This window comes from Trichechus manatus, unplaced genomic scaffold (genome assembly GCF_000243295.1).
Source record: "Trichechus manatus latirostris isolate Lorelei unplaced genomic scaffold, TriManLat1.0 scaffold00035, whole genome shotgun sequence".
NCBI lineage: Eukaryota > Metazoa > Chordata > Mammalia > Sirenia > Trichechidae > Trichechus > Trichechus manatus.
The window spans coordinates 9915800-9943031 of record NW_004443971.1 but is presented as its reverse complement, the minus strand read 5'-3'; the positions used below and the strand labels follow the sequence as shown (position 1 = coordinate 9943031).

At 52.0% G+C, this 27232-nt stretch overlaps 1 protein-coding gene across 3 annotated transcripts in view; it reads left to right on the top strand.

Moving 5' to 3' along the window:
• The first annotated feature begins 7 nt into the window (after positions 1-7).
• MFSD4A (major facilitator superfamily domain containing 4A) overlaps positions 8-27232 on the top strand; it is a 39252-nt gene continuing 12027 nt past the window's right edge. Inside the window, exons 1-7 of one of the 3 annotated variants that reach the window (XM_004375225.1) lie at positions 8-324; positions 9345-9543; positions 10510-10770; positions 14336-14504; positions 15080-15195; positions 16305-16478; positions 26785-26932. In XM_004375225.1, coding sequence (XP_004375282.1) covers positions 95-324; positions 9345-9543; positions 10510-10770; positions 14336-14504; positions 15080-15195; positions 16305-16478; positions 26785-26932 — 1297 coding nt within the window. In that variant the 5' untranslated portion in view covers positions 8-94. The remainder of the gene's footprint in view (positions 325-9344; positions 9544-10509; positions 10771-14335; positions 14505-15079; positions 15196-16304; positions 16479-26784; positions 26933-27232) is intronic. The other 2 variants (XM_004375224.2, XM_004375226.1) reach the window with 2 other exon arrangements.

Sequence of the window (27232 nt, the reverse complement as noted above, 5' to 3'; positions counted from 1 at the left end):
CCTCCCCAGCCCCGCCGGCTTCCCGCGGGCGGCGCGGCACTCGGGCAGCCGCGCTCGCTCGGAGCCAGCAGCCGCGAGCCCGGGAGTAGGGGCCATGGGCTGCGACGGCCGCGTGTTGGGACTGCTCCGCTGCAACCTGCAGCCCACGCTCACCTACTGGAGCGTCTTCTTCAGCTTCGGCCTGTGCATCGGCTTCCTGGGGCCCACGCTGCTGGACCTGCGCTGCCAGACGCACAGCTCGCTGCCCCAGATCTCCTGGGTCTTCTTCTCGCAGCAGCTCTGCCTCCTGTTGGGCAGCGCCCTCGGGGGCGTCTTCAAAAGGACGTGAGTGCCGGCCTGCGTGCCCCCGCCCCGCAGCCCCCAGCTCCCTTGCCGCCTCTCCTGCCGCCCCTCGGCACCGCGGCACGGACCCTTCCTTTCCCGCCGCCGCGCTAGTCCCAGCGGGGCTGCCAGTCGCCTCTGCCTACTGGCCCGGTGACCACCCCTCCCGGCTCTGACCCTCTTCCGCCGCCTTAGCCGAAGGCCTGCCTCCCTCCCCCACCCCAGCTCTCCCCGGAAAACTCCTGAGACTGAAGGTGACTTCTGGATTATTTATTTTCCTTCTCTCACCCCTGAGAGAGGGTGAAACCAGTTCTCAGCCCGCTTCTCCCACCCCTCGCCTCTGGGAGAGAGGGAGCGATGGAGTTTGCGGAGGTGGGGGCCTCTCTCGCACAGCGGGTCTGAGGTTTGGTAGTGGCCCCTGCTGCCAGGGGCGGAATTGGAAGTGAAGCGGAAGGCGAGTGGGAGTGTCACCCCAGTGGCAGTGCTGGGTGCCAGAGCTGGCCTGCGGCTTGACAGAGCTGCTGGGCGGGGGCTCCACCCAGGTAACAAGCTCCAGGTCAGCTGTCACAGGCTGTCCCTTGCCCGGGTGGCCATGGAGTTGGTGGGTCCTGTGTGGTCCTGGCTCACCAGGACACCCTTCCTGCATGGACCACTGCCCAGGAGGCAGAGCCCTTCCACCTCTGAGACGCGCAGGACCTCGCTGCTAGGGCCAGGTTTGGGAGGCACAGGTGTCTCACCCAGGGCTCTGTAAGGTGACCCTCCATCCCAGGTGTCCCTCCTGCTCCCTGCTGATGTTACTTCTCTCTGGCATGGCCCCCAGAGATACCCCTTTGCATACCATTCTAGAGCCTCAGTCGCATTGGACAGGGCAGCCTTGGAGAAGGCATTTTCACAGGCCTCATCTCTCCTCCTCCATCCTCCTCCACAGCCTTTTTGGAAAAGCAGCAGGATTCAGTCTCCCAGTGCAGATGGGAAAACAGAGACCCAGAGTGGGGGAATAGATGACGTGCAAGCCAGAGGCTGGTGCACTGAATTCTCTAGTCCCAGCTCCTGGCCAAGTGGTTTCCTGGATTGCGTGGACTAACGCAAGCAGAGGGCCTTAGGAAGAAACCACAGCTGGGCTATCCCGAGAAATGTCTGGAGGGACAATTCTGGGCCAAGCCGCAGGCCAGAACTGCCCCTGAGCTGTCACTCCCACTCTCCATCCTGTTGCCATCAAGTCGATCCTGACTCACAGAGACCCTAGAGGGCAGAGTAGAACCGCCCCATAGGGTTTCCAAGGCTATAATCTTTACGGAAGCAGACTGCCACATCTTTCTCCAGTGGTGCAGCTGGTGGATTCCAACCGCTGACCTTGAGGTTAGCAGCTGGGCACTTAACCACTGCGCCACCAGGGCTCCTTCACAGTCTCCATGAGAGTGGATTTTCCACTCCACCTTGTCAGTGCAGGTGGAGAGGAACACAGGTGTCCATACAGAGGGACCCCACCTTAGGCCACCCAAATTTACAAAACAATACTCATTAGGGGGTGCTTTTCCCATTACCAAACCATCTTATAAGTAGAATTCTCTTAAATAGCAAATAGCCTTGTGTGCACTCATGTTTTTGTGGGTTTGGCACAGGATTTTTGTGAATTTTGTAGGGGGATTCGGAAGATCTTAAGCTCAAGATCCATTTTGCCTAGAGGCTTAATTAGAAATGAAGATAAGTATCTCTAAATATCAGGGTGCTATTTCCCCCCTAAAGTATTTTGACTTACAAACTCCCTTACCCGGAACTTTTTAGGAATATGTGTAGTGCAAAGAACAGGATGGGAAATGAGGATAATTGGAAATGGCAGGTTGGTGAGCCTGGTTTTGCGAAGGCGGCAGAGATGCACACCCATCTTCCTCTCTAGCTTATTACTTCCGAGGGGTTCCTTACTCAACGGGGGGCTCTGCACCAGCAGTGGAGAGGCCCAGCAAGAGGAAGCTGGCTCTCAGAAAGAAAGATGACAGCGGTAACGATACTAACTCGATTGAGCACGGACTCTGCTGGCCATTGTTCTTAGTGCTTTGCATGTATCTACTCATTTAAGCTGAAGAACAACCCTGTCAAAGAGTACTATTATCTCCACTTTATGCATAAGGAAACTGAGGCACGGAGGGATTGCCCAGCTGTTAAGAAGCCTAGCTTACATTTGTACCTAGGTATTTGTCTCTAGAACCAGATACTTTGGAAATGCTTCTCGCTTTATAGTCAGCTTCAGCTCTGCAGATCAGACACAGGCCTGGGATGAGTATCCCTGAGTTTCCACACTCCTGGGAAGGACACTGTGGGCCTCTGGGGCTTCCTGCTGGGATCAGAGGCCCCCTAGGTCCTAGCAGTGGTTCAGGTTTAAATTCTGAACCTCCATCCCCCACTCGCAAAGCAAAATGCCATAAAGAACGGTTTCCTTTGGTTAAAAGCAAAGCAGACTTGCAGTGGAAATGGAGGGATCCCACGGAGGGGGCCTTTTGTGTGGACAGAGTCCACTACTACCTAGCTAGTGCTGAGAAGCCCATCCTAATCCCCCCAAACAAACAGAACCTCCCTCAGCACTAAAACCGGCCTCTAAAGCCTGGTTCCTTGGGGCCTCATCACTTCTCAGTTCAAATGCTAATACCCCTGGAAGTGATTTTCAGCTTAAGTGATTACTCGCTAGCGTGAGCTAGGCTGGTACTTGTGAGTGGGGGATTGGTTTAACAAATCTGCGCAGGACAGCTGTTGCGGAGGAGTTGCGGGGAGTGCAGGATGGCACACCAGAGAGGAGAGTGGGGCCTGCCTCTTTCCCTCGGGTTCCTGCTCGGGCCCTGCCTACTGCCTGACCCAGATGAGCCCCCAGGCTGACAGGAGCTTCTGAACGCCACCATAGGGACAGGCCTTGGAGGGACTGTGCGGGGAGAAATCCTACCAAGAGCATCGCATGTTAGGATGGGTACAGGGGAGGATTTGAGCCCTCTGCTCAGGGTAGCCCCAGCCTTCTTTCTCCTTTTGTCTGTCTGTCTCTCTCTCTTTCACGCTCTGTATTTGGCTCTGGGTCTTCTAGCTTATACAGAGACCTTGAAGGAGGTCACCACATGCAGGCCAAGAAGGAAAGGGGTGCAATTAGGCTACGAAGAATTTGAACTAGACCTTCCTTAGAAAAACCTTGCTTACCACAAGCAGGAAAATTAGAAGAGAAAAAACAAAAGCCACCTGGTTGGCAAGGTGTATAAGTATGTGCTTTGTCAGACTGGAAAGGGGAGGTGGTATTTAGAGAAGAGGTTAGTTTTTTTCCTGGTATACTGGGGACCTGTCTAACCACTCAGGCAGCTGGGAGACCCCGTTATCTCAGAGGCATCAGGGTAGATAAAGGGCTTTCAGATCTTCCACAGTCTTCTCCTAGCCTCTCCTGGGCCTTTCCCCGGCAGCTACTCTCTGCACTGAAAGCTTGTTGGGTTCTTCCTCTCTTTGCCCCATTCACAATCTCCTGCTCAACCTTTCTTTTTTCTCAAATTCTTATCAGCCTGCAAGTCCTGCCCTGCCCCAGCCCCAGCTGTGACTCCCTCTGTTCATTGCATCAAATCCAGTCTCCCTCACACTGTTTCCCAAGCCACTCTCCTGGCAGGGGGCTCTGCTCCCGCAGTCCTCCTGAGCACTGACCTGGTGGCCCACTGATGCCCTGCAGTTGCCAGCACGTGACACAAATGCAATTCTGTCCTGAGCTGGGCTCTGGTTGGTCTCCCCAGCGAGAAAGCTTCTGCTGGGTAGCGGGTGGTGTTTTTTTTTTGTATAAGTGTATCCCAAATATTGCATAGGACATATTTGTGCTAAACAAATCATTTGTTGTTTGTCTGGGGTTCAGGCTGAACTGGTGAGTATCCTGTACTTTATCTGACAACCCTAAAAGAGAAGAAGAAGAAGGTCTCTGGTCTCCTTCCAGCAGCTTGTCGGCCCTTTAGCACACAGCAAACCTGTACCAACAGCCTCCTAGGTACCCGCACCATTCATGGTCCTTGCTTTACAAATCCGTCTCAACATAGAGTTACCAAAAACCCAAGCCCACTGCCGTTGAGTTGATTCCAACTCATAGCGACACTATAGGACAGAGTAGAACTGTCCTATAGGGTTTCCAAGGCTGTTTTATGAGAGCAGGTTGCCACATCTTTCTCCCCTGAGGTGGCTGGTGGGTTCGAACCACAAACCTTTCAGTTAGCAGCCAAGCCCTTTAACCACTGTGCTACCAGGACTCCTTGGAGTTAATCATATGACCCAACAATTCCACCCAAGAACGGAAAACATGTCCACACAATAACCTGTACACAAACATTCACAGAAGCATTATTCCTAATAGCCGGAAAGTGAAAACAGCCCAAATGGCCATCAGCAGATGAATGGGTAAACAAAATGGGGTAGATCCAGACAATGGAATATTACTCATTCATAAAAAGGAATGAAGTGCTGATATATGCTACAACATGAACTTCGAAAACATGCTAAGTGAAAGACACCACAAAAGGTCACATATTATCTGATTCCATTGGTATAAGATGTCCAGAATAGGCAAATCTATAGATGCAGAAAGTAGACTAGTGGTTGTTTAGGGCTGGGGTGGGGTGTGGGAGTAATGGGGAGTGATGGCTAACGGGTACAGGGTTTCTTTTCGGAGTGATGCACACATTTCAAGCTTATATTGAGGTGAGAGTTGCAGGACTTGCTGCCACTTTTTAGCTGGGACGGGGTTAGGGGGGGCAGGGCAGGCAGTAGTACCTCCTTCTAACAGCCCCTGCACCAGCCTCCTGGGGTTACCCAGAGGGAGCTGCAGCAGGAATAGGGGCAGGGCCTGGGGGAAAATCCAGGAGCTGGTGCTGGCCTTCCCCCTCCCCCCACCCCTGGCCCCCGCTGAGCATGGTACCCTGGGCCCTGCAGTGTTTTTTAGGGAAGCTCAGGGCCAGCGGGAAGGGAGTGAGTGTTGGGGATGGGGGCTGCCGGTGGCTGGGGAGGATCCCAGGAAACCAGCAAAGGAAGAACAAATGTAACCTGACCTGAGTCCCCACGGCAGCCTCAGGAGGCAGATCTTATTATTCCCATTTTATAGTGGAGAAAATTGAGGCCCAGAGGAGCTAAGACGAAGGTATTTGCCCCAAGCCACATAGCTGGGAAGTGGCAGAGGTGGGCCTAGAACCCAGTCTTCTGCTTACCAACCCCACTACGCCCACGCTGCCAAAGTTGTTTTGACATTATTATTCCATAATTTTCAACGACCGGCATTCCTGGAGGGGGCTGTTGACCAGGCCATTTAGAACAGGCAATACATTTATTTCATTCTGGCTCAGTGATATAACTGGGACTTGGTTTTGCCTGTCCACAATATACCATTATAAAGAAATTTGTTTGGGCTAATTTTTGGAATATCCGGGCATGGTCCTGATGAAGCAGTTAGGAGGGTAGGCAGCCTGGGATCCAAAAACAAGGGTTTCCTGTGGTGCAGCTGTCCCCATTATTTGCAGCAGGTCTGTATGCCCCTGATGCCCAAGAACCCCAGGCCCAATGTGGGCTCAGCCCTCTCCAGCCCCAGCTGGCAGCACCAAGCTCAAATCACAGCCCAGGAGTTGGCAAGAGACGTAAGGAGGGGATTTCCCAGGCCTGGTTTCCCTCCAGCCTCTTTTCCACCCAGACTCCCTCTTGATCCCTTCCTCCTGCCTGTCCCTAGGTCTGGGGGAAAAAAAAGCCCCCTGTGGGCATCTGGTGTCCTCAAGAATGACAAGGTGAGAAGGTACACGTGGGATAGAGGAGAGGCCAGGACTGGGTGGCCTCACCCCCACACCCGGGCTGCCCCACCTCTTCCCCAGTTCCTCCCTTCACTGCTGGGTCTCCTGCTGCCTTCCTGGCAACCCGACCCTGCTTTATTCTGTCTCTCTCTGCGTCTGTCTCTCCGTGTGTGTATCCCTCTCTCTCTCTGTCACCCCCATCAGACAATCTCCTAAAACTCCTATCTCAGCCTCCTAACAGTCTCCAGGCCATCCTGTGTGGGCTGATACGACCAGCCTTTCTCAAGCACTGTTTTCATTTCACTAGCAACAGCCAGAAGGAGGCCTGGTGACGCAGGTGTTAAAACTCTCGGCTGCTAACTGAGAGGTTGGTGGTTCGAACCCACCAGCCACTCCGTGGGAGAAAAGATGCGGCAGTCTGCTTCCAAAAAGAGTTCAGACTTGGAAACCCTACGGGGCAGTTGTACTCTGTCCTGTAGGGTCGCTATGAGTCAGAATTGATGGCACCCAACAACCATGACAGCAACATCCAGTAACCCTGAGCCAGGCGTGGGGGTTCCACAGTGAAAGGGCGCAGCACAGGCCTTCAGAAGTCAGCAGTGGAGCCAGCAGTTATGATATAAGCATCTGGAGCTCCAGCAGCCCCAGCAGAAGGACCGTGGGGTCACATGGTCTAGAGACTACAGCTGCTCTCCATCGCTGCTAATCCTGCCATTCAAGGCTCTGCAGAACCTCACCTCGTGCTCGCTGGTGGCCGTCCTCTCTCACACCCATGTTCCCCCATTGTGCACGTGGAAAGCAGCATGGCGTAGGAAATAGAAAGTCAGAGGACCGGGGTTTGAGTTCAGCCTCGGTTTACTTGTGGGTGGAATGGGCCTAATTACAAAGGCTACCTCAGGGCCAGCAGGGAGGGGGCGAGCATTGGGGACGGGGCCTGCAAGTGGCCAGGGTCGTCACGTGTACTGAATATTCTGAAACTGCAAACAAATGTTAGCATCATCTTCATGTCCTTCCCCGAGTATGCACATGTCAGCTTACTCAGTTTGCTGATCCCAGGCCCCCTTCCCTCAGGATGTCACTATGGGATTAACCATTTTAATCCAAGTTTTTCAGGGCAATAATGCTAATGTGCTCATTCTTGAAAAGAGTACATGCCCTGGGGTTGAAGCCTGTGTGCTTTATCACAGAGAGGTGAGTGAGGTGGATGCCGTGCCCTGTGTGCCAGGGTCAATGGGGGACTATTTGAGGGTGCAGCTAGGGGACCCTCTTGTCATCCCTGAAGTCGGGCCTCCAGGAAGCTGCCTGCACAGAGTGTGGGAAGCCTTGTCCAGGGGAGGAAAAGGGAAAGAGAGCTGTTACGAGAGGTCTATCACTTTATCAACCTATAGTGTGCACGGGTGCGAGGAAGGAGGAAAATGAGACACAGCTGCCACATTGCGGAAGCAGAAACACGTGAAACCACAGTGCCATCTGTGGCAGGCTGTGACATGGCCCCGGCGGTCAGCACTGTGGGCTGTCAGAGCCAGGACACAGGAGAGCGGGAGGGACCTCCTCACCACGCAACCCTCCCTCATTCTCCTCCTGAAGGTTGGCCTTGAAGTGAGCCCCCGCCCCCCTCTCACACCCATACACACGCACGCACGCATGCTCGCACACGTGCGCTTGGAATCCTGAGCTGGCAACAGGCAGGGGTCATGATCAACAACCTCCGCATCAGATCAGCCTGGAAACCAGCAAAGAGAAAATAACGAACTGCTCCTATCAGCAGAGACGGCGTGATAAGGGTCCAGTGGGGCAAAATGAGACTGTGGAGAGCCAAGGTGATCAGAGGCAGGGTGGCCAGGAAAAGTCGGAGCCTGGGGGGCAGCTGGGGGGCCCCCTTTTCCTCAGTGTGCTGGAAACTAAGAGAGGTTGTCTTGGCCACGCTACCCCCACCTCCGCCTCTCAAAGTCCAGCAGCCAGATTGGAGACTGGCTGTGAGCTTTCTAGTTTTTGATGAGAAAGTTCCTCTACAACCTCTCCCTTCCAGAACCTTCTTGCTGTCCATGTCCTTTCCTCTCCTGCATTACCTTTTCAGACATCCCAGCAGATATAAGTCTTTAGTCCTTTCCCTGAGAGTCTGGCATATTGGGCAGGGTGTCCCAAAAAGACCTTGACAGAGCCTTAGACACCCCACTCATTCATTCACTCCTTCATGCATTCACTTATGGGAAACTCCCTCAGCCTGCCTGCTTATGGGCCCCTCCACCTAGTCTTCTGTTGTCTGAAGAGAGGTGAAGGTCATCAGGGTCACCACTCGGACACCTCTCAGTGGGGATGGGCGCAGGGCCTTCGGACACTTACCAAGCACAGAGCCCAACACCTCTGCCCACTGCAAACGTCACCAAATTCCCAAATCCCTCAGCTGTGGGCTTTGGTTGCTGTGGGTCAGCCCTGCTGCCTGTGAAGGGGACTGGCAGTATCACCATTTCTGTGTGGAGGGGACACACCACAGCCCAGAACCTCTCCTCTGGGCAAAAGGAAGCGCTCAACTCGGGGATCTGGGGGTTCGGGTTTCAGCCCAGAACCTCTCCTCTGGGTAAGAGGAAGCGTTCAGCTCAGGGATCTGGTGGTTCAGGTTTCAGCCCAGGTCCCCCTGCAAGTTTCATGCTTCTAGCACAGCCCCCTTGAGGAGCTCAGAACAGCCTCCCCTCACACCATCTCTGGGAGGGACAGGAGTTATCTTTGCTTTTATTTGTTTGTAAGTAATAGTACTTACACACTGTGTCTGCATCCTTACAACAGCGCCGAGGCGGGCATCCTTACCTCCCATTACAGATGAGAGACTTAGAGAAATGAACCAACTTGCCCAAGATCCATAAAAACTGGTTGCTGTGGAGTCAAGTCTGATTCAGGACAACCCATGTGTACAGAGTAGAACTGTGCTCCATAGGGTTTTCAATGGCTGATTTTTCAGAAGTAGATCGTCAGGCTTTTCTTCCAAGGTGCCTCTGGGTGGGCTTGAACCCCCAATCTTTTGGTTAGTGGCTGAGCACATTAACTGTTTGCATTACCCAGGGACTCCACCCCTTGAGAAATAACCCCATTTCCCCTCCGTGACCCATTTCTTCCACTGCTCCCTCTCCCTTCTTGCCAGAGGGTGGGGGAGACACCTTGGCTCCTGAGGTCCAGTGAATGGAGGAGGAGGTGGGGGTTCTTCGTCTGAAGGGCTCTGGGGTTCCCCACCACTGACTCACACCTCCCCGTCTGCAGGCTGGCCCAGTCGCTATGGGCCCTCTTCACCTCTTCTCTGGCCATCTCGCTAGTGTTTGCCGTCATCCCCTTATGCCGCGACGTGAAGGTGCTGGCCTTGGTCATGGCGCTGGCGGGCCTGGCCATGGGCTGCATCGACACGGTGGCCAACATGCAGCTGGTGAGGATCTACCAGAAGGACTCGGCTGTCTTCCTCCAGGTGAGACCAGCCAGCAGCAGCGGGGCGGGGGTAGAAGAGCATAGGGGAGTGGGCTCCTCAGCCCTAGTCCCTCTTCACCTCTCTTTTCTTTGCACCCCAACTTCTGACCCTCTCCCCAGACCCAGACATCCTTTTTCTGGGCCAGGGTGGTGACTCAGAAGAGCACAGGGCCTCAGCCCAGCGTTACCACTTAGCAGCTGTGCCATGCTGGGCAGCCATGCCATATCTCTGGACTTTGGTCTCCATCACTAAAGCAAGGCCATGATCCCTGCCTGCCTTGCAGGATTGTCACAGGAGTCTAAGTGCCAATGAGAGAAGGTTCTCTGTGAACCGTAAAAAGGGTGCGTGGAGGAATTGCCGTTTTCTTTCCTCCTCCCAGGCGCTCAGGATTCCAGTCGAGCCGTTCCCCTTATGCCTCCTTTCTGTCTGGGTGTTAGCTGGTGGATGCTAAGGGAGCAGCCCCCAGGTGGGAGTTTGTTGTTGTTGTTGGGTGCCATCGAGTCAGTTTTCAACTCATAGCGACCCCATGTGACAGAGTAGAGCTGCCACATAAAGTTTTCTGGCTGTAAGCTTTAAGGGAGCAGATTGCCAGGCCTCCCGTGGAGCCGCTGGATGGGTTCGAACTGCAAACCTTTCAGTTAGCTTAAGCATTGTGCCACCAGGGCTCCTTAGTTGGGGGTTGAGTTTTGGGAAAAAAGAGAGAGAGGGAGGGAGGTCACTGTCACCAAAGATATCCCAGCCAAGAGGACAGTTGAGAGAGAAGCTTCCCTCCTGGGCAGTGAGGAGGGCCTGTCCTGCTGCCACCTTCCACTACTCCCCCCACCCCGGGGTCCAGGCAGCGCCTAGGACAGGGCCCCAGGCTGCGGGTGGCACGCTGCAGGCACTCTGGGCAGAAGGCCAGGCCACGGCTTCCTTGGCCTGAGGCTGAGCCACCCCCTGACCCCGTCCCGTTCTCCTCCTCCCCAGGTGCTCCATTTCTTTGTGGGTTTCGGAGCTCTGCTGAGCCCCCTGATCGCCGACCCCTTCCTCTCTGAGGCTGACTGCTCACCTGCCAACGGCACAGCCAACACCACCTCCGGCAGTCACCTGTTCCACGCCCACCGGGTCCTGGGCCAGCACCATCCTGACGTCCTGCCTCAGACCAACCAGACACCCCCCGGGCTTCCCCCACAGGACGGGGCGGGGACCCGCGTGTCCTCTGCCTTCTGGATCATGGCCCTGATCAATGTGAGCGCCACTGGGCAGGGCTGGGCGGGGAGTTAGTGGACAGTGCCACACACCTCCAGCTCCCAGTGCAGTGTTCCGGCTTGGAGAAGCATGCTGGGGTTTGCGGGGTGCTGCCACGAAGGAGGGGGGCGGGAGAACTGACGCCCCTGGTGCATCTGAACACTAAGGGCTTTGGAAGAGATCTCCCTCGAGGACTTTTAGCGGTGACATTTGGTGATTATGATTCTCAAGGAATGAGCAGGTTTAGCATAAAGAAAACCAGGGTCAACTTTCCAGGTACCTCAGGCTCCAGAGAAAACCGGCTCTTTCAGCCAAGGCAGATGAAGTCCCCGCTGCGGGGCATATCAGGCTCCTCTCCAGGGGCCTCGCTCTGCATGCCCTTCTTCTGGGCCCCACTGTCTAGGTGGGCTCCTGAGGAAGCTGGGGATAAACAGGAGTGCCTCTGAGGGGCACTGACTGCTGGGCAGCCTGGGTGTAGCAAAGCAGAGGAGACCCCCCACCTTGTTCTGTGACTGGTAGATACTGAGGACCCCTCTGCACCCCCCTCTCCACTCTTCTTCCCCGGCCAAGTCAGCACTGCCTCTGGTCTCTGGCTGGAAACCTTGCCTGGTGCTCTGCAACCAGAGACAGCATCCTCCACACCAGCCCAGTTTGGGGCTAGAGGAGGAGATGGGGAGCTCCCCACTCTTGCTGGCTTGGGATGGACTGTTGGGAACCCCAGAAGCAGTCCTGGCCTCCTGGCTTGGGCCCAGCATGGAGCTGGGGGTCGGGGTATCACAGGAAGCCATTAGCCCAGCTGTGGGATGGAGGCGTGGCATTGCTTGTCACCTGACTCAGAGCCCCCCTTTGCACTAGGCAGACTTGTCACCTTTCTGAGGCCGGGCCTCGGGGTGATGGCGTGCACATAGCACCGAAAGGAGTCTCTGAGACCACCCGGTCCCACTGAGGAGGGGCAGGGGCGTCATACCGTCCCTGGCTCAAGGTGCTGATAAGGGGCTAGTAAAGGCCAAGCCAGGCTGGAACCCCTGGCTCCCAGCACAGACCTGCAGCCTGCTGCCCGAGTCGCTGCTCCTTCACCCTTTCTTCTCACCTGCAACTCCACATTCCCGATACCAGAATCTTCACCGGAGGCCCTCAGAAACACCCCCACCCTGCCCCTGCCCTTCTACGCCAGTGCCCATCCATTGTTCTGGAAACAATGCAGTTGAGCCTGTGCCTTCCAGGGGTACCTGTCGAGGACCAAGCCTTGTCAGTACTAACAGGCTGAGACCAGGAAGCCAGAAGGTCTGGCTAAGCCCGAGGTCTGTTCTCTCTTGCCCCAGAGGGTGCAGTTGGAGAGACTTTTGTTTGCTGCAGGATTTCCGGACTTTTTCCATTGCCTTGTGTCTGAAAATAAACAGTCCCCCCTAGAAGAGAATGGAGCTGTGCCGGCGTGTGGGCACACCCCCACTCCCATGCACACCCACCTGGCATCTGCTTACTTTTAAACAGGAGCTTGCCTTCCTGAATGGTATCCTTATCCTAAAGATCTTGTGTGGATGGTCCCTGCCAGTCCTCTGTGAAGGCCTCAGACCAGTTCATTCTGGTTCAAATCCCAAGTTCCCAGGCTGGTTGAGGACCAGTTCTGAGAACCACTAGTAGAGCCATAAAACCCACCTATTGCCATTGAGTTGATTCTGACTTATAGCGACCCTGTAGGGCAGAGTAGAACTGCTCCGTAGAGTTTCCAAGGAGCACCTGGTGGATTTGAACTGCCGACCTTTTGGTTAGCAGCTGTAGCTCTTAACCACTACGCCACCAGGGTTTCCACTAGTAGAGCAGTGGCTCTCAAAATTTATTATACATAAGAATCACCTGGGGATCTTAATAAACTGTAGATTCTGATTCAGTGTATCTGGGGTGGAAATGCAAATTCAAAGCCCTGCTCTCCACTCAGCTCCCTGGAAGGCCTGCCTGAGTGATCACACCCCTTGAACAGCTGTTTCCTCTTGGCCTTTACCACTGGCGTTGGCCACTTGAGGCCTCTGTGTGTGGGCTTCCTGTTTCCCCCCTTCACACTGGAGGGGGGACTCCCTGAGGGCAGAGGCTGCGACTCCTCCCACTCAGGGCTGACTTGTGGCTTTGCCAGCTGACTGTGTCTGAGGCTGAGTGGTGGTCTTTTTTTTTTAATTGTGCTTTAGGTGAAAGTTTCCAGAGCAAATTAGTTTCTCATCCAGCAGTTTATACACAGATTGACATTGGCGTGGCATTCTTTTTGTTTTGTTTTGACAAGTCAATGCAGCTTTTATTTTATTTTCTATTGTGGTGAAAATACACACAACAAAACATTTGCCAATTCAGCCATTTCTCCATGGACAATGCAGTGGACTTTGAGTGATTTTTGAGTGTGGAGAGAGGCCACCAAAGTTACCACAGGGAGGTGTCCACACAGGAGCGGGCCGGGTCACACCTTTCCGGTGACTTGAGAACATGTCTGTGTGGGCCAGCCTGCTTGGGGAGGCTCCCCCCGAGCTATCTCTAGATTTCCATCTCTACCTGGTAGGCTTCTGGGAGCCTGAGGAGCCCATTAGCTGGCGGCTTGCACCAGCTCCAGGGCTTCCTCTCTTTCCCAAGCCAAAGGATCTGGGATGGAGTCACAGCAGGAGGACAGAGGTTACACATGATGAAGGCTTCCTGGCAGCCAGGGTGGTTAGACTCAGGCAGGCGCATCCAAGGGAGGTGCTGGCGGCTTCTCCAGGCAACCTCGGAAGCAGGAGATGCTTTCTCATTGCTCTGGGGAGTTTCTGGAAAGCCTCACTGGCTTCGTGTAAATAGCAGTGAACTTCACCTCAGGCTAGCCTGTGCCTAGTGCTTCTAAGCAGGCACTTTCCAAAAGAAAGAAGCCCATGTCTGTTTTCCAGTTTAAATCCCAAGCCCGAGGACAGCCTTCGTACCCTCCTCAGACAGGCCCTGGGGCAGAGCAGTGCTGGACAGAGAACCAGGACGCCTGGTCCCAGCTTGGTGACCAAGTCAGCTGTGTTGCCAGGGTGGTTCTCCTCACAGGCTCACTCACTCCTCATCTCTCCGCTCTCTTCCAGCTCTAACAGGTCATGATAAGTGACAACTTCTTGGAGACTCAGTAGCCTATCTGGAAAATGGGAATAATTTCCCCCGGCACATTTTGTAGAGTTGTCATGAGCAAACGTAAACTGGTTTATAACGCATTGCATCATCTCCTAGCGCGGAGCAGACAGAGGCGCCTCACTCCGGCACCGTTCTGTGTCTCTGGCACCTCTTCTGTGCCAGCAGAGGCCTGGCAGGAGCTCAAGCTCTGCACGTGACAAGTACCTGTCTTTTCAGGGAAACGCATGTGGTTAAGGTTGGGCAGAAATTACACCAAGTCCGCCCCTACTCCCCTGGCTCCATTAGCTGGACATGGCCCTTAAGTGGGCACCCTTGCAGAAGAGCTGGCTTCTCCAGCATGGTGCAGACGCAGAGTGTGGGTACCACGTGTGGAGGTGTGTGCCCTGGGCCAGGGGCGGGAAGGGTGGATGGGGGCAGGCTCCCCTGACCCTCTGCCCCCCAGCTCCCAGTGCCCGTGGCTGTGCTGCTTCTGCTGTCCAAGGAGCGGTTGCTGACCTGCTGCATCCAGAGGAGTCCCCTGCTCCTGTCTGCAGACGAGCTCGCCCTGGAGACGCAGCCTCCGCAGAGGGAAGACCCCTCCTCACTGCCCGCAAAGCTTCAGCCAGACCCAGGTGGGGCTCTAAGGCACTCATCCTCACAGCCCCACATGAACAGTGCACACACACCTACCAGCTCCCAGCACAGTGTTCTGACTCTGGGAAATGTGCTGGGCCTTGGGGGTGCTCTCACAAAGGAGGGGGACAGGAGAACGGACGCCCCTGGTGCATCTGAAGACAAGGGGGTAAGAGATCTCCTCCAAGGTCCTTTAGGATTGTAATTCTCAAGGAGTGAGCAGTCCTTCCCTAGAATGCCCCTCCCCTAGTGTGAGTGAATCTAGGTCACAAGCAATAACAGCTGGAACAAAGCATTGGCCCTGACTTTGGGATGGTCTCATGGGGCAGGAGATAGAGCAAACTGGCTAAGAGAAGGGGGAAGCAAGACTGCTGGCTTCAACCTCCATTCTGCCTAATCCCACCTGTGTGACCTTGGGCAAGTTACTTAACCTCTCTGAGCCATGGTTCTGCCAGGGCTATGGAGTGGACAGGGGCTGACAGCTAGAGAAGGTGGGAGGCAGTACATGGCAGACACTCCTCTGGGCAAGCCGAGGGAGGGGGAGAAGCTGGAACCCACCCTGTGTCTTCTCCAGGGCATGAGAACCTGTTCAGCTGCTGCCAGAGGAAGAACTGCAGAGGGGCCCCTTATTCCTTCTTCGCCATCCACATCACAGCCGCCCTGGTCCTGTTCATGACAGATGGCATGACGGTGAGCCTGTCCTCCCATGTCCTCCTTGCTGGGGACCCAGCTCCCCTGGGACTCAAGTCTGGGTGTGGCAGGAGAAAGAGAGGGGCATCTAGGTTTGCTAGAGACCTTACCTAGCAAACCTGCTCCTGTCTGCAGACGAGCTGGAGTTTGGTTGATTCAGAGCTTTAACGAAATCTCCTAGGGGAGCCTGTCTCCAGAATCGCCCACAGCCCCTCGGTCCTGCGGGCTTGTTTAATTTCCATTAACTCCATGGATATGAGCCTATTTCGTTTGTTAGCAAGCACAATCTACTCACTCTTTTTAAGGAGCAGGGAGGGCCCTGTTCCCCTAGTTAGAGGTCATGTCACATAAATTCAAGGGCAGTTTGCTTCCTGGAATAGATTACAAGCCCAGGCTTCTCAAGCCAATGTTGGAACAAGCCCCAGGCAGGATTTGTGCCCAGCTATGGACTCAACGGCACCTACCAACAACAATTCATCCTTCTAGTGACCTCTGTAATACTCTACCCTACCTTTCTCGGAAACCTCTTTAGGGTTAGATGAGCACAGTTTTGAACAGTTGATGGATGAATGGATTGCGTGGGGGGTCCAGTGGGGGGGACCTAAGAAACTTTGGTGGCCCTGTGGAAAGTGCTCGTGACAGAGCTGGTTGACTTCCAGTTCCCAGTGTGACCTTGGACAAGTCACTTCTCTCTGCTCTCTCATCTATAAAATGAGATGCTTGTGCACACCTTCTTTTTTCTGTTCTTTTTTTAAGCTGTGGCACCCTTCAACAAAAAATCTGAGGAATCCTCATAAATAAGACACGTAGTAGAGCTCTGCTGTGGTTGAAGGGGGGAGCAGTGCCTGCCCGGCCCCCCAGGGAGATCCAGACACTTCCCTGGAGCCCCTAGGCCTCCACTGGGGCAGTCGGTCAGCTGTGGCCCTTAGCTCTGTTCTCTTCTCAGGCCTGTATGGTCTTGGCTCTGAGCCTACCCTTCACTGAGCGTCTGGGAGCAAGACCAGCCCTCCGTCAGCCCTCACCACACCTGCCCCAGCCTAGGCTTCCTCTGTGAGGTTTAGGGTCTTCTGGGCTACAGCTGTGCTCATTGGGGCCTGGTCTTTCCACAGGGGATGTATTCTGCCTTTGTGTACAGCTATGCAGTAGAGAAACCACTGTCTGTGGGACACAAGGTGGCTGGTTACCTCCCTAGCCTCTTCTGGGGCTTCATCACCCTTGGCCGGCTCTTCTCCATTCCCATCTCCTCACGAGTGAAGCCAGCCACCATGGTTCTCATTAATGTGGTAAGTGGCCTCCTGTTCACCCCTGGTGCTGCCACTGCCCCAGGACATTTGCTCGGGACTAGACAGGGTGGGGAGAAGAGATGCTGGTGAAGAAGGGATGGAAATACAGGCTGTGGAGCCTCAGATTTCATACCCATAAAGGGAAGGGCTGCAGGCGGTGATGACTGCTGTGTACAGAGCAGATCCCAGCTGATGACGGCCAGGAGTGTGAGGGAGCAGGTGCTGGCCCTGACCTTCCCGTATTCACACTGGTGCCCAGCTGGTCAAGCCCTCTGGGCCTGTGGCAGCCGTGGAGGTCAGGGATCCTTCAGAATCACCATCTCTGGGCTGGGGACTGAAGTTGGCATATTAGAGCTCTCCCAGGTGATTTTTGTTTTTAATATTTATTTTATTTTGGTGAAAATATACAGAGCAAAACATGCACCCATTCATCAATTTCTACATATATAGTCCAGTGACATTGGTTACATCCTTCACTCAGTAATCTCACTGTTTCTACTCAATTGTTTCACCACCATTAACTTAGACTCACTGCCCCCCTAATCTTCTTATCTATGCTTTAGAGTTACTATTATCAATTTAAGGAGCCCTGGTGGCACAGTGGTTAAGGACTCGGCTGCTAACTGAGAAGTGGGTGGTTCGAATCTACCAGCTGCTCTGAGGGAGAAAGATGTGGCAGTCCGCTTTCATGAAGATTTACAATCTTAGAAATCCCATGGGGCAGTTCTACTTTGTCTTATAGAGTCGCTGTGAGTTGGAAGCAACTTGACAGCAATGGGTTTATTGTCAATTTGGTCTCATACATATATATATATATATATAATATATATATAATCTTTTAAAAGAGCTCAGTACTCAAGGCATATGTCTTTACTAATTGAGCTAAACTGCTGTTTAGTTTCAAGATGACTTCAGGGAAGAGTTTTGGTTAGAGATTTAGCCAGTATCTCAGGGCAGTAGATTCACAGGTTCCTCCAGTCTTAATGGGTTCAGTAAGTATGGAATCTTTAAGAATTTAAAATTCCTTTCCACATTTTTCTCCCTTTTGATCAGGATCCATCTATTGTATCCATGATCAAAACGTTCGGTAATGGTAGCCGGGCACCATCCAGTTCTTCTGGTCTTATGACAGAGGAGGTAGTAGTTCATGGAGGCAGTTAGTCCTGTAGTCCAATTCCTTCTCTGATTTCTGGGTCTCCTTCTTCCTCTGTTGTTTCCCATGAATAGAGACCAATTGTTGATCTTGGATGGCAGCTCGCCAGCTTTAGGAACTGTTGCCTTCAGGGAACTGGCCTGCCTGAGAGGCAGGAGGCCCAGGTTCGAGCAATGGGTGAAGACTCTTGTCCTGTGTGCCTCCTCATCTCAGCTGTGACAACAGAGTCCAGATTAGAGACCCTGTAGGGAGGAACCTTGGAGGTCGTCTAGTCCAACCTCCCACCAGAGCTTGAATCACCTCTCTAACATCCATAACAACCCTTCCAAGGGTTCCTCCAGTGACTGAGAACTCACTACCTTTCCAGATAGCCAAATCCACTGTAAAAAAGTACTTTCCTAGGTTGAGTGTCTAGCAGAGAGAAGCTTAGGCAATAGTATTCAGGCTACAGAGACCAAGGATCATGAGCCCCAAGAAGGGCCCTGGGATTACCTCTGCAGGTATAGGGGATAGGATCCCAACACATATTCTGGGGGGACACAATTCAATCCATTACAGATTACAAAGTCTTGAGTTGAAGAGTAAGGGTCCAGGCACCAATGGTGGCCAGCCTTGGCTTCCTCCTCTAGGTAGGCCGTGAGGCCAGTTGCTAAGAGAGAGCAGAGCATGGGTGGGAATCTGGGTTTGAGAATGAAGAATGTCTGAAGCCTCCATGTGTGTTAGGCACTGATGTTTTTATAACTCACCCAGAGTGCTTGTGTTTGGAAGGAAAATCATATTTCTGGGCCCAACCTAGGATCAGTGAATCAAAATGTCCAGGGGAAAGGCCAAGCAATCTGTATATTTAACAAACATGCCAGGGGGTTCATATCATCAAGCAAGCTTGGGAAAACACTGTCCTAGAACAGGTGATTCTCAAATACATTAGACTCACTGGAGGTGCTCTTAGGAAATACAGATTCCTGGGCTTGGGCCCCAGAAATTCTGACCCAGGAGGTGTGAGAGGAGACTGTGTCTCTGATCAGGTGCCTTTGGTGTGCAGTCTGTTTGCGAACAGCTGATGCTGCAGCTGGTGAAGCGATATCTCGCATTAACTGCAACCTCTCCCAAGTATTCCTCTCATTTTTATTTTATTTTTTAATATATTTTATTTTTTTAGTTGTTGTTGTTGAGGATATGCACAGCAGAACATATACCAATTCAACAATTTCTACATGTGCAATTCAGTGACATTGATTACATTCTTTGAGTTGTGCAGCCATTCTCACCCTCCTTTTCCGAATTATTCCTCCCCCATTAACATAAACTCACTGCCTCCCAAGTTTCCTATCAAATCTTTTAAGTTGCTGTTGTCAGTTTGATCCCATGTAGATAGTTCTTAAAAGAGCACAATGCTCAAAGCAGTCTTTTCTTTACTAGTTAAGCTAAACTATTGTTTGGTTTTAAGAAGAGTTCAGGGGATATTTTTGGTTTGGGTTTAAGGTTTAAAGATTATCTCATGGCAGTAGTTTCAAGGGTTCATCCAGCCTCCATGGCTCCAGAAAGTCTGGAGTCTATGAGAATTTGAAATTCTGCCTTACATTTTTTCACCTTTTGATCAGGATTCTTTTGTAGAATCTTTGATCAGAACGTTCAATAATGGTAGCCGGGCACCATCCAGTTCTTCCGGTCTCTTGGCAAAGGAGGCAGTTGTTCATGGAGATAATTAGCGATGGATTCTGTTTCCTCCTCCTATTCCTGACTCTTCTTCTTCCTCTGTTGCTCCAGGCAGACAGAGTTGTCTCATTTTTAAATCCCAAGTCGCCCTGTTCTCACCTTTCTCCTGGGTCTCCACAATCACTTACTGACTCAATGAGCACGTACTTGCGAAAGGGCCTGCTGGGACTGCAGGGCAGCCAAGTTCTGTGAGACAAGGTCTCTGCCTTTAGGGAGCTTACAGTGTACAAAGGGGGAGGAGATGGCTGCTCAGATCTCTTCAGAGTCCCCTAGTGTCAGATGAGTGAAATTTACTAACTGCAGTAGGTCCCTGTGAGAAGCAGAGCTGCTTCCAACTGGGGTCACCTGGTGGGGGGGCACCATGAAGGAAGAGGAATAGTCGGTCAGTTTTGAAGGATGGAGAGAGAATTCCAAGTGGTGAAGATGGCTGAGAGATGGTGGTGGGCAGATGCAGTTGGGGGAGGAGTCTTGGCAAAGGGGACACAGAGCAAAGGTAGAGAGCTCAGTGTTATCAAACAGAGAACTCGGGGCTGACCCGTTTGTGTTGGCTGATATAAGGCTGCAAAGCCTCGAGTGTCCGAGTGTGGACCTTACTGGGTTGGCAGTCAGGAGCCAGTGGAGGCCTGGTCCTAACATTCGTGGAGCCTGGGGCAAGAATTCACACGGAGGCCCACGTACCATATATATAAATATTTTTAATTTATAAATCAAGCTGACATACTTTTAAATAAAATAGGCTCTACCTTTCTACCTTGATCAATATACCTCCGTAACGACCCAGAAAGCCATGTTTGCATGTAGCATTCTCAGACTCCTTGGAGTTCTGTGCTGGAATGTGGCAGCTGGTGTGAGCCCCTGTCCCGTGGCCTGCCCCCTTCTCTTTCCACCCCAGCTCTGTCCCATGCCACAAGGGCCGTGGACACACACGTGTGGATACCTCAGCCTGCTTGTCCAAGCTCCATCCATACCCTCCACATACAGCCACCCTCTGGCCACCCCTTAGGCCTAGGGGTGCACACGCCAGTGGCCTGGTGTGGTCGACCCTCAGGATGATGGACCTGGGGCCTCTGGGCCTGCTCAGAGCCATTGGGGCAGGGAGCAGTGGCGCCCTGGATACCTGGTGCCTGCTGTTGAAGGGGGTGTGTGGGTTCTGCGTGGGCTCGGTCTCTCAGCCCTGAGGATCCCCTGTCCTCTGGGGAAGGGCACAACCAGAACATGGGCTGTGAAAGCTCAGGCCCAGGGCAGGGTCCTCCCTTCCCAGGTGTGAGAACATCGAAAGATGGTGAACAGGAGAGCGGTAGGGTCATAATGGTGACTCAGGAGGATTAACTGGGGAGTGCCAGGAGGTTAACCAGTGAGGAGGAGGAAATGGAAGGCAGAGAATCCAGTCAGGTGAGAGTGAAGGAGGTGGGGGAGGGCAAAAGGTTAGGGTTAGTGGTCAGAGTGGGGAAGGTGGAAGGGGAGTGTCTCAGTTACCCAGTGCTGCTGTGACTGAAATACCACAAGTGAGTGGCTTTAACAGGCAGAAATTTATTCTCTCACAGTTTAGGAGGCTAGAAGTCCAAATTCAGGTCACTGGCTCTAGGGGAAGGCTTTCTCTGTCTGTCAGCTCTGGAGGAAGGTCTTTGTCTCTTTGAGCTTCTGCTCCTGGGTGATCTTCATGTGGCTTGGCATCTCTCTTCCCCCGTCTCTGCTCACTGGCTTGCTTGTTGAATCTCTTTCATATCTCAAAAGAGATTGACCTAAGATACACACTACACTAATCCTGCCCCATTAACATAACAAACACAACCCATTCCCAAAATGGGATTATAATCACTGGCATAGAGGTTAGGATTTACAACACGTATTTTTGGAGACCGCAATTCAGTCTATAACAGGGAGGTTCCAAGTATATTGCCAAGGACCATGTAAAAATGCTTAATTCTTTCAGCCTCAGTGACAGAGGGCTGAGTGTGCCCATGGCAGAGAGGGAGAGTGGGCAGGGAGGAGTGTGCCCCTGGCACAGGGTCACTGCACCATGGGTGTCTGAATGGAGTTGAAGTGATGGCTAAGGTGTGTATCAGGCAGGGTTCTTGGCTGCAAGCAACAGAAACAGACTCTGGCCAACCTAGTCAGAAAATAATTATTAAAGGCCTGGCAATCTGCCTTCGTAAAGATTACAGCCAAGAAAACCCTATGGAACAGTTATACTCTGTCACATATGGGTTGCCATGAGTCTGGGGCCGACTCAAGGCAGCTAACAGCGACATCATGGAGAGCACAGGATTGATGGGAATGTTAAAAGAACCAGACTCTGAAAACAGCCGGGAACCAAAGGAAGCTGCAGCACGGCCAAGGAGATGCCTCTGCCTGCCCCTCCACCACCTGCTGCCTCTGGGCGCTCGGCGCCCCCGTTCCTGGGACTCCTCTGTCTACCATGCCTGCGGCTTTGTTTCATTCTTTCTGGAGCCAAAGTCCCAGGCAGGAGCACCCAGCTGGTTTAGCTGAGGCTACGTGGCCTAAACATACCTGTCCTGGGTGAGGGAGGAGAGCGTGGGAACTTGTGTGTCTGTTGTAGGAAGCATCTCCCTCCAAGACTCCCACCATGAGGGAGTCCCTCAAAATCAGAAAACTCTGGAAGCAGGGCAAAAAAAAAAAAAGTTGCCATTAAGCCAGTTTGGACTCATAGCAACCCCATGTGTTTCAAAGTAGAACTGTGCTCCATAGGATTTTCAATGCCGGTGACCTTTTGGAAGTAGATCACCAGTCCTTTCTTCTAAGGCGCCTCTGGGTGGGTTGACCTCCCCAAAGATAAATGTCTGCTCCAGAGTTATACAGTGATTATCAACAACCATCCACAATGAAGCCACCAAACAATGATGGCAGGAAGTGGGATCGAAGGATTAATCTGACAGCTGGGTTCTAAAGATGTTGGGGAAAGCAGGAAGGCGTTCCAGAGGTTGGTGAATGGGGGCTGTGGCAATGCAGAGACGTGGTGGGAGTATGGGGCTGGGAATCCAAAGACAAGTTACAGCATAGTGATGGAGGATGCTACACTGAAGGGCAGGCAGGAGAGAAGGAGAGGGATGAGGAGCGAGGGAGAGAGCCTTCATCAGTAGGACTGTGAGGAAGAGCTGTGATTAGGAGGAGCATGGGGAGGACATGAAGGGAGCCCTGATGTGCCTGGGAAAGTGGGGGCCGCAGCGGAAGGGGCAGAGCTGGGCAGGGGAGAGGGAGGATAATGAGTTGGTGGGCAGCTGGGAAGCAGGCTGAGAGACAGACTGACAGGCCGAGTGGGAAGAGTTGGTTGGCAGAGTTGACAGTTTGACTAGGGCACACTCAGTCTTCTGTCACTAAGGCCGACATAAGAGAGTTTTTAAACTTCCCCAAATCTCGAGGTTTCTTACTGGGTGACTGTCTTTGAGGCTTGCCTGATGTGTGGTTGGGAAGCCAGATTGAGGGTAGGAGCAGGAGCACTATTGCCAGAGCAACATCTTCAAAGTACTGGTGCCTGCCCCAGGCTCAGGGAAGGCCTCTCTGAGGCAGAGACATCAGCTGAGAAGGTCCAGCCAGGTGAAGAGCAGAGGGTAAGCGTTCCTGGCAGAGGACACTGCTAGTTCCAGGCCCCCAGGTGGCGACTCACTTGGCTGGAGCCGGCGGTGGTGTGGGGGAGGGTGAGCAGAAAGAGGTGAGGCTGGGGAAGCAGACACACGCAGGATCCTGTAGGTCTTACCAGCCAGGATTGACATTTTATTCTAAGTGGGTGGGAAGCCCTTAGAAGGTTCTAAGCAGGGAATGGACATGATCTGCTTCGCATTTTTAAAAGCTCACTCTAGTTGTTACGAGGACATTGGCAGTTCAGTGGTAGAATTTTCACCTTCCACGCGGGAGACCCGGGTTCGATTGCTGGCCAGTGCATCTCATGCGCAGCCACCACCCATCCGTCAGTGGAGGCTTGCCTGTTGCTGTGTTGCTCAGTAGGTTTCAGTGGAGCTCCCAGACTAAGATGGACTAGGAAGAAAGGCCTGGCAGTTTACTTTCAAAAATCAGCCAGTGAAAGCCCTATGGATCACCACAGTCTGATCCCATTGTGCATGGGTTCACCATGAGTCAGGGGCCAGTCCAATGGCAGCCAACAACTAGTTTTTCTATGGCAGAATGGATTGTAGAGGGCCAGGAGTAACAGCAGGGGGGCTGGTAAGATGGCTACTACTGTGGTTCAGGCACGACATGGAGGTGGCTTGGACGAGAGTGGTCATGATGGATGTGGAGAGACAAAGATGCTCATACGTTTTTGGTGAAAATATACACAACAAAACATACACCAATTCAACAATTTCTACATTTACAATTCAGTGATATTGGTTACAGTCTTCAAGGTGTGCCACATTTCTCAGTATCCTTTTCCACATTATTTTACCGTCATTAACACAAACTCACTGCTCCCCAAGCTTCTCATCTAATATTTCAAGTTGCTGTTGTCAGTTTGATCATATATAGATAATTCTTTGCTCAAGGCAGACATGCTTTTCTAATTCAGCTAAATTATTGTTTGGTTTAAAGATGCCTTCAGGGGATAGTTTCTGGTTAAGGTTAAAGGTTTAAAGATTTCCTTAGGGCAGTAGTTTGGTATGGGAGGGGGTATCATCCAGCCTCAATGGCTCCAGGAAGGCTGGATTCCATGAGAATTAATAGTAGCCAGGCACCATCCAGTTCTGGTCTCATGGTAAAGGAAGGAGTTGTTCATGTAGGCAATTAGATATACATTCCAGCTGCTCCTGTGATTCCTGATCCTCCTTCCTCTACTGCTCCAGGCTAGTAAGTTTTTTGAGGTAGAATTGACAGGACTTGCCCTTGGCCTGAATGTAGAAGGTGAGGGGATGAGGAATCAAGGACCACTCTTAAATATGGGGCTTGAGCAACATGATGGAGATGCTACTAATTGGTTATGAGGAAGAGTACGTTTGGTGGAGGAAATTAAAAGTTCCGTTTTGACCATGTTAAGTCGGTCATTCAGTGACTACATCAAAGGAGTAGTTTTATATGCAAGTCTGGAATTCCGGACACCAGTTGTGGCTGATGGGATCGATTTGAGAGTACCTTGCATAGAGATATTTGAAACCATGGAGCTAGACTAAGGGGGGAATGTAGATAAAGAAGAGCCAGAACAGAGTCCTGGGCCACTCTGACATTTAGAAATTGAGCAGAGAAGGAAGAAAGAGCAAATATAATGTATTATGCCAAGGAAATACATTATATTGGAAGGACAGATCTGTACATTGCTTTCGTATTTTTACTGCATTAAAGAAGTCTTCCGTGTTGCCTCCTCTGAAGAGTATGTGTTTTCTTCAGCCACTGTTTTGTGGCTGCTCCCACTCTAGGAGCAGGAAGTCCTTCTAGGTAAGGACCCTGAGTCTCGAAGCATGACTCCAGGAGAATGCCTCACACCTAGGATGTCTTGCAGTACAGAGACTGAGGGGCTGGTGAAGGAGAGTAAAGAGCGAGGTCACAGGTTGCAATCACTGACTTTGTTTTTCCTACTTCAGTGACTCTATGAAGTCCCTTTCTGCAGTCTCAGTCCTTCATCTATACATCAGAGAAGGGTGGGGGCAATTAGATATGATCCCTTAACCCATTGCCATTGAGTCAATCCTGACTCATAGTGAGTCTATAGGACAGAGGAGAACTGCCCCCATAGGGTTTCTAGGGAGCTGCTGGTAGATTTGAACTGCCGACCTTTTGGTTAGCATCCAAGCTCTTAACCACTGCGCCACCAGGGCTCCTGTGATCCCTCACACACCTTTATTTCTATACTGTATGATTTTATCTTATGTTTTCTAGAAACAACATGCATTCACCCACCAAGTTTTGCCTCAAAGCTACAGGCTTCAACAGAAGATCCTTGTCTCCTAAGATACTAAGAAGACGAAAAAAAAAAAACAACCCATTGCAGTAGAGTCGATTTCGACTCATAGTGACCCTGTAGGACAGAGTAGTACTGCCCCATAGGGTTTCCAAGGTTGTAATCTTTACGGGAGCAGACTGCCACATCTTTCTCCTGCAGAGCAGCTGGTGGGTTTGAACCGCCACCATTTCGGTTAGCAGTCAAGCGCTTTAACCACTGTGCCACCAGGGCCCCTACATTAAGAAAAGTCTACACATAAATACTAGGACTGATATTGTCTACAGGTTCACACTCTGTAGAGAGACCCTTCATTATTTATGATTTCACCAACACCTTCTAGTGGAGCTTTCGTAAATACTGATAAAAAACAGAGTTGGGACTTAGACCTGGGTCTTCTGACGCCAAATCTAACGCGACCTAGGGTTTCTTCCCAGAGGGGTTCTACAAAGAAAAGTGTTCAATATTGAGATAAAAACATTTTAAAAAACTTAGAAATAGGGCTATTTTTTGTGATCGACGTATTTCACTCAGCCCACTGATATGAAATACCTAGAATAGGCAAATGTGTAGAGATCAGAGTTTGACAGTAGTTACCAGGAGCAGGAGGGAAGAGGAAAGGGGGAGTCATTGTTTAGGAAGCGCTGAATTTTCGGTTCTGAAAATTTGGCAACGGATATTGGCGATGGCTGCACAACATGATTGATGTGACTGGTGTCACTGAATTGTACATGTGAAAAATGTTGAATTGGCAAATGTGTTATCTATATTTTTACAACAATAAAAAAAAAAGAAATAGGGTTATTTTAACAAGTATGGGCACATGACAGAGACCTTGACTGAGCTTTCCTGGCAGGGGGCACTGCTAGTTAAACTGGCTTGGCTGGGGTATGAGTCATTACAAGGGTCCCCAACCACAGATTAGAATCTGCCCGTTGAGAATCCAAGCCAAATCTGGAGGAAGCCAAGCTGCTTGCTGTAGCCACTGACACTCACCCCATGAGATTTGCTTGGATTCCCAGAGGGTGGGGACACAGCAGCCACCTCACCGCCTCCCTTGCGGCCCAACGGCTTCCTCTGTGCGCACTCTTGGCCCTGGTATTCTCAGGACTTTTAGTGAAAGCGAAGCTGCTTTTCTTCACAGGGAAATAAAAGACTCATACAAGCCAGCAGGCAGGGCAGAGAGCCGATGACTTGGATGGAATTACCCGTGGCTACAGATAAGACCTTGGGGACAGGCAGTATTCACTCACCAAATGCATAGTGAGCGGGTGTGGTACGCCATTTGCGTAGAGCTAAGTGGGCTCGCCTCCCTGCCGTCTCTCAGGTTCTTGGGGCTTCCTTCGTGGATACCAGAATAGGAAAGTTGCAGTTCCCAGATCTACCACAGGGTGGCGCATTGGTTACGCAGCCCTGCCCGGGACTAGCGTGGACGCTTTCCAAGTCAGGACAGCCAGCAAGCTTGGAGGTCTTTCTGAGGCCTCTTTTTGCCTCTTTTCCTTATGGATGTTCAGCTTTTCTCAATTTCTAAGCCTCCATCTCTGCTGTGACAGGTCGGCGTGGTGGGGACCTTCCTGGTGCTTCTCATTTTCTCCTACAACGTCATCTTCCTGTTTGTGGGGACAGCGAGTCTGGGGCTGTTCCTCAGTAGCACCTTTCCCAGCATGCTAGCCTACACTGAGGACATCCTTCAGTACAAAGGTGAGTGCAGGGACTGAGAGCAAAGAGGCATTCTCCTGCTGGCTGAGCGCCACTTTCCCCTGCCCCCACCTGTCTGTGATATTCGAGGCCAGCACCATCTTCCAGCTGGAAGACCAATACCCCAGAGCTCCTCAGAGAAATGGACGCTCCCCTCCTGGCTTTGGTGGGGACAGGTCTCCATATGGGGCTTGTTCTGACATACATGGCTCCCTCCACTCAAAACTGTACAGTGTGATTGCAGGCCACAGAGCAGCCTCAAGTAAGTGTTGCTTGTCTGTTTTCTTTTTTTCTGTAGTAATG